This window comes from Protopterus annectens, chromosome 4.part0 (assembly GCF_019279795.1).
Source record: "Protopterus annectens isolate FY-2018-M chromosome 4.part0, PAN1.0, whole genome shotgun sequence".
Classification (NCBI taxonomy): Eukaryota; Metazoa; Chordata; order Ceratodontiformes; family Protopteridae; genus Protopterus; species Protopterus annectens.
Genome location: NC_056733.1, coordinates 1,044,782,845 through 1,044,795,064, shown reverse-complemented (window position 1 = coordinate 1,044,795,064; position 12,220 = coordinate 1,044,782,845). Strand labels below are relative to the sequence as shown.

Below are 12,220 nucleotides of genomic sequence, written 5' to 3'. Positions count from 1 at the left end.
TCATGCCTACTAAACTTGGTTGACTTCTTCAAGACAGTCACCAAGGCCATAGATGAGGGGAAGGTAGTTCAGACAGCCTACCTTGACCTCGCCAAGGCTTTTGACACCATTCCCCACTCGACAATTATAGAAAAACTCACCAGCCTGAACATAAACCCCTACGTCACGAGATGGGTTGCCAACTGGCTTACAGAGAGAACTCACACGGTAAGAATAGCGGGCTCCAGGTCCGACTCTAAACCAGTCACAAGTGATGTTCCACAAGGCTCGGTCCTGGGACCCCTACTGTTCGGCATATACTTCACAGAAGTACAGGAAAACAAAGGAGGACTATGGCTAACTAAGTTCGCCAATGACTGCAAACTGGGAGCCATAATTGACTCTCCGGCTGACATGGACATACTCCAAAAGGGCCTTACTGAGATGGACACCTGGTGTCAAAGTCTTGGCCTCAAGCTAAATGTCAAAAAATGCATAGTGATCCCGTTTGGGAAAAACAAAACACCCATGAATTACCACATAGGTGGCAGCCCCCTTAATACAGAAGAGGTAAGAAGAGATCTGGGAACCCAGGTAGATAGTAATCTCTCCTTTGACAATCATACTGCCAAAGTAGTTAGGAAATACTTCTATGTAGCCCATCTAATTACTAAAGGGTTTGCATCTAGAAATAGAGAGGTTATAGTGCCCCTCTACTCATCACTCATCAGACCCATGACAGAGTACAATGCCCTGTTTGGGATGTACCTCACAAGACACTTCCAACAGCTGGAAAGACCACAAAAGTACCTCACCAAGAGGATTACTAATCTCAAACATATATCCTATGCAGCCCGACTGGAAAACTCAGGCTGTACTCAGTGGCATATCGCTTACTCAGAGGTGATCTCTGCCTGACTTACAAAGCCATGTCCAACTCAGAATTGATGGACATGCTCCACCTAAAGAAATCCAAGTCACTGCAACAACAAATAGAACATGCTGGAGGGATAGATTCCCATCACAGAGACTCCCCATGCTTTGGAACAAAATTCCTAACTACATTAGGCAGAGCCCTTCACTAACACTCCAAGAGAAATCTTGACTGGATGGGTAACAGACAATACACCCCTGGGATCACTTCACTGGCTCTTCTTGACAGAGGCTCAGTTAATTAATCAATGGGGTGGCGAAAGGTGACACACTCTGGCTAGGCTTATAAATGCCCTTGGGCAATTAGCCTAGTACTTACCTATGAACATAAAAGAAATGTTAGAGGGTCAAAGAATGGAAATCAGAACAGAAATCACTAGGAAAAAAGTTGGTACATATAGATGCAGATTTTGTAATCAGTGTAGTAACATTACTGAACAGGACAGTTTATATCTTTCAGCAAGAAATTACAAAATTATGGCCAAGGAACATTACAATTATAACAGCAAAAGAGTAGTTTACATTGTTATATGTGAAGAATGCTACAGTTTCTATATAGGCAAGACAAAGAGACCTATAAGAAGTCAAATATATAAACATATGCATGATGTCTCACAACACAAAGACACAAATGCATTATACAGACATCAGAAGGAATGTAAAGACAGTAAATTTAAATTTTATATAATTGAACAGGTTAAGCAAGATCTAAGGGGTGGATTATGGGAAGCCCATTTAGAATATAGAGTTATTTTGGCAATTAAAACTTGATGCCACAAGAAAACCAGAGTTGAATGACCATTTAAGCATCAATAGTGTTCTTAAATTAAAGGGCAACAAAATTGTAATTTACTTTCATCTATGCCAAACATGTATTTTTATTGGATATATTTTTATAATTTTAAAACTGAATAACTAATGATTTTAAAATGTTAGTATTAGTACTGCCAGTGTTCATATGTATTATTATAATGTATAAGAGTTGTAAAAATGAAGTACTGAAAAGACCTGAATTATTAAGGAGGACTGCTCATATTTATTAATGAGATTATTTTATTGGAGGAAATGAGGGGGACTATTCATATAAAAGGATGGCTATGTCTTTATTAAGTGTTCTGATGAAGCTTGGGACATTCCTGGATGAAAGCGCTTAACGTGAATTGCTTTGTTGTTTTAATAAAAGTGTGTAGTTCCGTGACTTCTGCACCGGTGTTTTTTCTGCTTTGGAGATTTTTTTGTAGCAATTACTGTAGTCATTGGGTCTTTGGAACACCATCTAAAAAGGAACTATAGGGGTGGCAAGAGCCTTGGCCAGTATTCAGAAGCCCGGGGTGACAGATGCAGGCCATCTCTGGCAAAGCATTGAGGTCTGTCAATCATGTCATCCCAGGCAGACAGATACTGATCCCCTTAGAATGACACCAGAAATGTACCCAATTGTTGAAATAAATCATTTTCTGCTTGTACTGTGGTATAATTCTGGGTGATGGTAGGAGGCTACTCAGGGCAAGGGTCATACCTGGCTGGGCTACATAATCCGAGAGCTCCTCTATGTCTCTTTTCATGTAGTCCAGGGAGGTATGTCTCAGGTCATTCACACCCACATGAACAATGACAGTCATATATGTACCTGTTGTTGTGGGACCTGAGTGCGTGCATTATGTGGCAGATGCTGGCACCTGACAGGCAGCTGACTGTTACTTTCTCCTTATTCAACCTAGTGAGTGGGACATCAGTGTGCCTCACTATCGAGTCATCTATGACTAGTATGTTGGGCATGCTGTTTTGCCTTTGGGGCTTTAGTTGAGTGGCACACTGTTTAGGAGAATTACATGTCTCATTATTAGTGTTGTGTTGTGGTGGTTGAGTGCGTTTCTGCTTTGGAGGTCTCTGCTGTTTGGGTAGATTTTTTTTGAAAGCCTCCATGAAGGTGGGTGTGTGGTTTGTGTTTTTATGTGAAGGCAGAGCTGGTGTGTGCTCTGGAGGGCTATGTGTTCCATGTGGTGTGGTGCAAGTGCTGACCATCTCCTCTTGACCAGCTATTCCGGTCTTGGTTGGAGAGTGCATGGCTTCCAATTTAGATATATAAGTGCATCTCTCACAAGTCTGAATGTTGGGAGGTAAGAGGAGAGGGTTGTCAGTGTACATGAGGCAGTTGCTACATTGCCTCAGGATGCCCATGTTCACCAGGTTAACGGGAGAAAACACAAGGAACTGACCTTTAGACATGCCTGGAGGGGTGGGCATTAATAATAAGTACTAGAGCTGTTTCCTTGTAGAATGTTTAGTACTGGTAGTATTTTTGTGTGCTACAATAATTGCTACAAGAAGTCTGGTAAAGTGCTAGACTGTAAAAGTGCAGGAGAGAACTAGCAGATCTAAGGGAAAAATTGAAGAGCAGACTTTTTGGTACCACTCAGAAGCTTACAAACAGTCCTGGATATAGCAAATCTGTAGGCCAGATAGGCTACCTAGTGCTTACCACTCCCACTTGATAAGATAGAAGACTTCCCTCTGACACAGAAAGGCTTGGGGGGGCTCAGAAGCTTACAGTCTTGGATACAGCAAATCTGTATCTGGACTTGACTAGTTATGCAAAAGGTGGGGAAACAAGCTCAAATGTGGTCTTTTAATCCAGAAAGTTGAAAGGGTTGGAAAAAACTGACCAAACGGCCAATAAATTACAATTTCTGGGCCAGAAACCACTTCTCTTGTGGTAGATAAGCTACCTAGTGCTTACCACTCCCACTGATAGGCTAGAAGGCTTCCCTCCAACACAGAAAGGTGGGGGGGGGGGCTCAGAAGCTTACAAACAGTTCAGGATACAGCAAATCTGTATCTGGACTAGACTAGTTACAAGAAAGGTGGGAAACAAGCTTAGAACCTTTTTTTATTGTTTTTTTTTTTTTTTAACAGAAAAGCAGCTAAAACAACTCAAATGCAGTGCAAGCTAGCACACTTGAGTGTGTAGCAATATTAAAGCAAATACAGTTTAAATAAATGCAATTAAATTAAAAATTACTAAAAACAAGTGCAGAAAGCAGTAAGTTAGGAAAAAATCAAAATGGCAGCACTCAGAGTATCAGAAAACAATGCCAGCAAATAAATAAATAAATAAATAAATAAATATATAATTCAGTCAAGCAAAAATGAAGACAGCACAGAACTCTGAACAGTTAAAAAGTGCCAAAAAATATACTTATCAGCTCTATACTTCCAGATTGTTTGAGAAGGACATGCAGTCAGAACACAAGGAGATTTCTAGCAACGGTATGCAGGACTTTATGGAGAGAAGGTTTTGTTAAAGGTTTGTCCACAAGAGTGTAGACCACAAGAACCTTCTTAAATATAAAGTAACTCGCCTGAAGCACAAGTGCTAAGACCAAAGCTTAAAATGCTTAGAATAAGAGATGCGTTTAATTAGGCTACTAACAAACAGTATTAAATGCAGCAGAATAAAAGCACTTGAACACTTAAGAGCACACAGCAAAAATAAGGTAATAAAGTATGAAGAACACAATTACAGTATAAGCAGCTGAATAAAGTGTACAATTTTATTTTTTTGTGCAGATGGCGAATGAAGAAGAGGAAATGGCATTGAAGCGGACAGACTGACATGGTTTCAATGATGCACGCCTTCCTTTTGGGGTAAATAGCCTAGTGATCATATAAGAAAGGTTTAGTTTTTCTTTTACATTATTTATAAACAATACACCTGGTATTTGGAATGAAGGAAATAACATGTCAAAAAGAATGTTCATATACCCGAACTGAAACACCTCTTCTAGTGAATGATGCAATGATGCCCGAACTGAAACACCTCTTCTAGTGAATGATGCCCGAACTGAAACACCTCTTCTAGTGAATGATGCGATGCAGCATACTGTAGTCAGACAACATTGGTTTTAAGATTTTGGTAGAGGAGTTGAAATGCAAATATTTTCCATTGAACTAGTGAATTCATTGACTAACTCTGCTTTGTAATTTGCTTCCTACATAACTTTGGTAACAGCCTTTATTACAATCCTGCTGTTTATCGGATTGCTATATCACCCTACTCCAGTGCACGTGCTCAGCCTTCTTTCACCACACAAAGTACAGTAAGGGAATGAACAACAGTAAATGAAAATGAAAAAGCTGCTTTATGTTAATGATATGGTTAGGTGCATCAAATCACTTACACACTTATCGGAAACATGTTTAGGGACACAGTTATCGGAGACATGTTTAGGGACACACACTTACTAGAGACATGTGGGGCATACATGGTTATCAGAGACATGTTTAGGGACACACGGTTATCATAGACATGTTCAGGGGTACACACACATCAGAGACATGTTTAGGGGCACACATGTATCGGAAACATGTTTAGGGGCACACATGTATCGGAGACATGTTTATGGGCACACACTTACTGGAGACATGTTTATGGGCACACACTTACTGGAGACATGTTTAGGGACACAAGGTTATCAGAGACATGTTTAAGCCCACCTGGTTATCCGATACAGTTAGTGGAGACATGGGCTATCAGAGACACGTTTAGGGACACATGGTTATTGCAGACACGTTTAGGGACACACAGTTATCAGATACAATTATCAGAGACATGTTTAGGGGCACAGTTATCGAAGACATGTTTCTGGGCATACAGTTATCAGACATGTTTACATTTTTAGTGTCACACGGTTATCGGACACATGTTTAAGGGCACACAGTTATTGGAGATATGCTTAGGGGCATATGTTTATCGGAGACATGTTTAGGGGCAACATGGCTCACATTTTGTCTGCGCTTTAACTGACATGGGTCTACAGGACAATGCTGGTGAAGCCAAGACTACTCTGACTGGGACGCTAGATCACCAAAATAATGGAGAAATTATTTATTCCAGCTCCTGGGGTGGCAGTTTTGAATCTATACACAATTACGAAAAACTTTGGGCTATGACAGAACTGCATGCCCAAACGACTGAAGAAGACTTAGGGCTATTAGCTACCTGCTACTGTATTAATAATCTTATCTTTCAAAGCAAGCATTAGACTAATAGAATACTATCTCTGTATTAGAATGCATACTTCCTGCACTCACTGGTATACATTCTAAGAAGGTATTGCAAATAACACTGAATAAAATCATTCAGCTTCTCACTAGTGCCCTAAGGATAAAGTGGCACTGTTTAGCACTCTTCAGATGTGACAGACTGTCCATTCTGATGCAAAAAAATCTGCTTTACAAGTTAGTGTATCTTGATTTTTGTAGGTTTAAGCACAGATAATTCACACCAAAACCCATATAAAAAACTCGTAGACCAAGCATTAGTTCTTCACCCTTTCTGGTAACTCCAATATTCAACAGGTGAACTTCAAACGTATGTGTTGTATGGGACCAGAAATTAAGAACATTCCCATCTTTATGAAGGAGTTCAACAACTCTGACTACTTTCACTTAGCCACACAGATCCTTCATTTACATTAAGTTGAGGGAAAAAAAAGAAACTTTAAACACTGCACTGACCAAAAAAATAAATAAAAAAAATAAAACTTCATAAAAATACATCTACAAAAGTCTAACCATAGAAATTAAATGTACAAAATAATTACAATAAACTAATAAATAAAAGCACAACCAAAGCCAGCCAACTGGAGAATCATTACATAAACACACCAAAATAAACTATACCTCTAACAGTTCTCAATATGATACTACTGGAAGAAAATAAAAAGCATAAATTAAAAAACATTTAAAAACGACTAAAACTTGCATGAGAACTACAACAGAAAAACAAATGTGATACGGCTCATTCATAAAACTAAGTAACATTAAGCCCTACTTACCAGACAAACGAGGATTTCCCCCAGCCCACTGAACTGAATGGGGAAAAAAGCATGATAAAACCAGATAAATGAAATACACAGGGGCTGTTTTGAGAGATAAAAGAAGCAATCTACACTGGGGGGGATGACAAGGAAAACACAACAGTAACTAAAAATCATGCATAACAAAAAGGATAAATGGATTATGTGGATGTCTACATTGTACAGTAAGTGAAATAACTTGTACTGTAAGTTAGGGTTGCCACCTTTTCAAATCCCCAAAGTGGGACAATTGTGGGACAAGCATGAGATTTTGCAGGCCAAAACATACCCACAGCCAGTACAAAGGACATAACTTCCCTTTTTTGCCTAAATAAAAGCTTATTCTTGTAGCATTTTAGTTGCTTGTTCTGTTTCTAATAATATTTATCTTTTTCAGATACAGGATAACTGTTTTATGCAACTATTGCATAAAATATAAGAAATAATTTAGCCCTAATATCTCAGGACATTTGCCAGTTTTACAATTTTTTTTGCAGGACACAAATGTCCAAAGAGGGACTGTCCCTCCCAAAGTGGGACATGTGGTAACAAGTGGGAACTGTAGTACAAGACATTTCATTTATTACAGAGTAAACTGCCCACATACAACACATTCAGCCTTTTGTCGTCATTAGGCCATATGCTAACCTCTCAAGAAAAAAAAAAGCACCAGGCAACCTAACTGCATCATGCCCTTTCATAACTAAATATATAAACAGATGCTTGAGCAATGCTGCTTTTTGGCTATATGGCAAGGCTGGACTGTAGTACAGCACTCCAGTTCTGTACCCAGGAAGTAGCTCTGGCCGTCAGGTGAACACTGAAACATCCAAGACATCCATGTCTTTACAAACAGAGCAAACAGAGAAAGTGTATGAAAGAGGCAGCCATTAACTGTACACCTTCAAAATCCAGAATGTAATATTAGCCTAAGGGTGCTACATTAATCAAAGTTTTAGAATGAGTTTTAGAATGAGTCGCCCTGCTAGGCAGGGGTCCTGGGAAGAAATAGCCAGGGAATTGTTGTGGCTAGGCTTGCATAGGCCCTAGAGCCGATAGCCTAGTACCAACCTATGAAGTACCTGAAATAAATAAATACATTCTCATAAAAAGATGTCTCTAAAAATATCTATTTTTCCTGTGGGCATAAGAAATCTACATCATAAAGACAACCTTAAAAATATAATATAAAAAAAATAAATATATATATATAAACATTAAGAATGCTCAGTAATAATAACAGTACACAATTCCAACAAAAAGTATCGGCAAGACCGCTGGTCTCAACAACAGGCTTTAACTGTATATTTGAAAATTTCAATTTAGCAATGCATAATGGAAGACATACAGATTTTCCCTGAAAAAAAGAAACAATGTTTCTGCAAACTAGCTCACAAATTCACAAGGATGCATGCACCTTTAATAATGCAGTAATAGGGATAAGCTAGGATAGATCTATTTCATTCTCGTTGGGTCTCATGAGCTCAACTTAGGTAAAGCCTGTACCTATAGTTCAATACATTCAGTTTAACAAGAAGCAACTTATGCAGCTTGTAATTAAAATTTAAATCACAGATAGTTACCAGGCAAGCTGTCAAGGAGACCACTGTGGAGTGTAGAACAGTTTCTCAACTGTCTGGTTAAGTGACTTGCTCAGTGTCACACAAGTAAGCAAATGAAAGGTGGGAGAATTGAACCCTTGATTATAGGAAGCAGCTTTTTAACAGCTTATAGCCTTAAGTCTTCTAGCTAACTGCCAGGCCTGATCTGATGCATTAAGGGATAACTAGGTATCTTGCTAAGGTTTTAAAACAGCAATCAAAGGAATGAAAGAAGCATTTTTCTCTTCCTGAGGTCTGGCTACATATAAGTGACCTTAGAAACTACAGTTTTATATCCAATGTAGAAAGCAATAAGCAGGAACTAGTTGTAAATATAATGAGCATATTAACTAAACTGTAGTTTCATATATTCTTCCTCAAAATCACAGGTGTCATTCACAACCCCTACTATCCTCTAAAGTAGCTCTCAAAAATATTTCTTCCCCTTGTGGAAACAAGAAATAGCACATCATGCCCTTTCCAGATAAATAACAGGAAATTAATCAGAAACAACATGTGAAGGCCAAGGGAGAGAGCGCCTATATGTAGGCGGGAAAACAAGACATGAGATGTGCCTCTAACTGTGGAAAAGAAAACAATACCCCTTATTGTTTACTTCACAATTCAGATGTCCAAAAGTACCTTGACATTAAGAACAAATACATTATGTGCACATAATTTGTCATGCATATATTTCTGACAAACGTACCTTTTCTTCTGAGGAAACTGTGAGCTTATCACTTGAAATTAAACTGCACACCTGGTCCAGATTAAGACCGAGAAATTCTTCACTTAACATGACATCAGGAAAATGCTGCTCTGTTAAAGAGAAATTGATTGCAAATATATCCAAAACTATACATATTAACTGTCAAGAAGCAACAAAACTAAACTTTACATAAATATTTGTGTGTAGCATATCACAACTGTTTACAAAGAATTAACACAAAATGCGGACAGGAAATCAATCTACAAAGAAGCTGCTAATAACACAGCAGCAAGCTATAGACTGCATTATGCTTATCAAACTAAAATAAATTTTGTAATAAAATGTATTACATAATTTAATAAGTAAAACAAGCATGCACTGGTAATTTACAGGCTGCTTTTTCCTCAACATATAGACAAAGCTATGAAGATTGGGTGAAGGCTGCCAGCCTAGCCAGATAGAATTTTGGAGATAATTCTGTCATCTGTAAATATTAATGTAAACTACAGGCTTGTTGTCTTAAATGGTAAAAATAGTGTTACATGTGGAACTGAAAAAAATTTTAACAGTGCACTCTACTGACCAACTAAAGCATTGTTGTCTTGACCATCCAACTCATCAGCACTGTCTTGCTCTATATATAAGTTTATCTTAGACTTGTGTTTTCTCTCAGAAATAGCTAGAAACTAGTGTTTTTCTGTGATGTCAGAACTATACTATTGAATTATTTGAAGTACTTTTCCGTGATATCTGAACTCTTGACTAGCACTGTGTAGTAAAAAGCATTGTCTTGTGTTTTGACTATTTGTTATTAAATATTTTGAAACCCTTTCAACTGTGGCTGTTTTTATAGAGATAATGTAAGCTCTTTAGAGTACTTGCATGCCTTTGGTAAAATTGTACAAAGCCACTTCAATAGCTTTAGCCCTGGGCTATACTATCAATTGGATAATAATATTGCACAGTAATAACTGGACACCCTTTTAAGGGCCTTTGAGTAGCTGATAAATATTAGTGGGTGGTGGCAGCTGGTACTACCGTACAGTCTGGGGAACAGGGGAACAGCTGGAGAACCTGTGCCAGCCTTCCCCAGGAGTGCCGGCATGGTTGTATAAACTCTTCTCAAAGTGTGTGTCTGTGTATGTGTGTCAGTTACTTGGGCAGAAACACGAAACACCGGTTGGACAGAGAGGGTGCGGGAGGTTTTAGCTTGCCCACTAAGCGGAGATCTGAACCCTATAGATGTGCCAGTGGGGAGTCTTATTGGAGACCTGGGGAGCAAGGCAGCGATAAGCCCCGGACTGACTGTGATCACTGTGTACTCTTAAGGAAAATTGCACTTTACTGTGTGGATTGGTTATCATTTCCTCCTATATGAGATGCCCCTCACTGGTGTTAGTGGTGAGGATTGAGGCTCCTTGATTGCTGGGCCAGGGCACAGGTGTCACATATTAATTGTTTGGCAGTGGTGGGATATCCACACCACATATTAATTGGTTGGCAAATACTAAGTGGCTTGTAGTGGTGTGGGTAGAGTGAATTCCTGTAGCTTGTGTACAGTGAGCTATGAAGGTGTTTTGTACTCATCAGCCGTGCAGTGAATACTCAAGAGTTCAGATCACAATTGTTTTATTTCTTTTGTTAGCTTAGTTAGTCAGGGTGAGCAGGCAGCATGTCAGCAGAGGAGTATGGAAAGCTGACAAGGAGCCAGCTGGTGAAGATGTGCCAGGCTAGGGGACTGGTGCATGGAAACCTAAGGCAGACCTGATTGCAGCCTTGGTTACAGCTGCATCAGAAAACAGCAACCAGGAGGACAATCAGACTGGCAGGGGAGATATAATACCCTCGGAGAATGGACAGCTCAACCTTTCTGCAGATGACTTAAAAACCCATCTGGAGCTAAAGAGACTTGAGTTGGAGGTCAGGCGTTTGGAGACAGAAGCAGCTGAGAGACTGAGGAGTCTACAGGCTGAGGAGAATGAGAAATTGCTATGCCTGGAAGCCGAGGAAAAGGAGTGGCAGAGGAAGCATGAGAGGGAAATGCTGACTCTTTGCCAGAGTCATGGAGGTAATGGGGAAGGGAGTAACTGGACCCCAGAAGCACAAAAGGTCAGTAAATTTCTTCCGCAGTTTAAAGAGGGGGATAATTTTGATAGTGTCATTCATATGTTTGAGAGGGTATGCAAACAGTATGGTGTTGACCAAAGGCTCTGGGTACGGTTCCTGACTCCCTTACTCCATGGTAAAGCTGTAACTGTTTTGTCAAAAATGTCTGACGTTGCATGTTTTGATTATACTGCTGTTAAAAAATCACTTGTTAGAACTGTTTAAGCTAACACCTGAAACATATAGGAAAAAGTTTTGTGAACATAGACGCAAGACAGATGAAAGTGTGTGTGAATATGTTGCTGAACTGAGCACTTATTTCCATAGGTGGGTGAGTTGATGTCAAGTCACCACTTTTGAAGGGCTGGCAGACCTTTTGGTGAGGGAACAAGCCCTTAGCACTTTGCCTGAGGACATGAGGATCTGGCTAGCTGATAGACAGTGTGCCACTTCAGATGAGCTGGGGAAGAAGGGAGACATATACCTGGCAAGCATGGCAGCTCTGCACAGGAAAGGGACCCCCAGTACTGCTCATGGGTCTAAAGGAACCCATGGTGGGCAGCACAGACTGCCCCAACAGAATCTGTCAGTAGCAGGGGAAGCCACTAGTCCAGGTACACATCCAGGAGCTAGGGTTAAATGTCTTGAATGCAACCAGTGGGGCCATGTGGCATACAGGTGTCCACGGAGGCAAGGTGGGGAACAAAAGGTGAAGGAGCCAGTAAGTGGGAAAGACAAAATGCCAATAGTAGGTTGTCTTGGGACAACAAGAGTACCAAACTACCACCAGAGGTTATATCCTATTGTAGTGAATGGCAAAGAGGCCAATGCCAAGAGAGACAAAGCCTCTGATATAACCATTGTAAAGCCTGCAATGGTTACAGAGGAGCACTACTTGCCTGGGCAGTCTACTCCAGTCAGGGATTTAGGAGGGATCCCATTCCAAATACCTTTGGCTAGGCTTCACTTTGACTAGGAGGGTGGAAAAGGAAGCCAGCAAGTATGTGTGTTTGACGATATACCTGCAGATG

The 12,220-nt window shown here is 39.9% G+C and overlaps 1 protein-coding gene across 3 annotated transcripts in view; it reads right to left on the bottom strand.

Annotated features, from left to right (window-relative positions):
* KLHL3 (kelch like family member 3) overlaps positions 1–12,220 on the bottom strand; it is a 940,384-nt gene that overhangs the window by 446,873 nt on the left and 481,291 nt on the right. For all 3 annotated transcript variants that reach the window (XM_044068978.1, XM_044068980.1, XM_044068979.1), the window contains one exon: positions 9,084–9,193. In XM_044068978.1, coding sequence (XP_043924913.1) covers positions 9,084–9,193 — 110 coding nt within the window. The remainder of the gene's footprint in view (positions 1–9,083; positions 9,194–12,220) is intronic.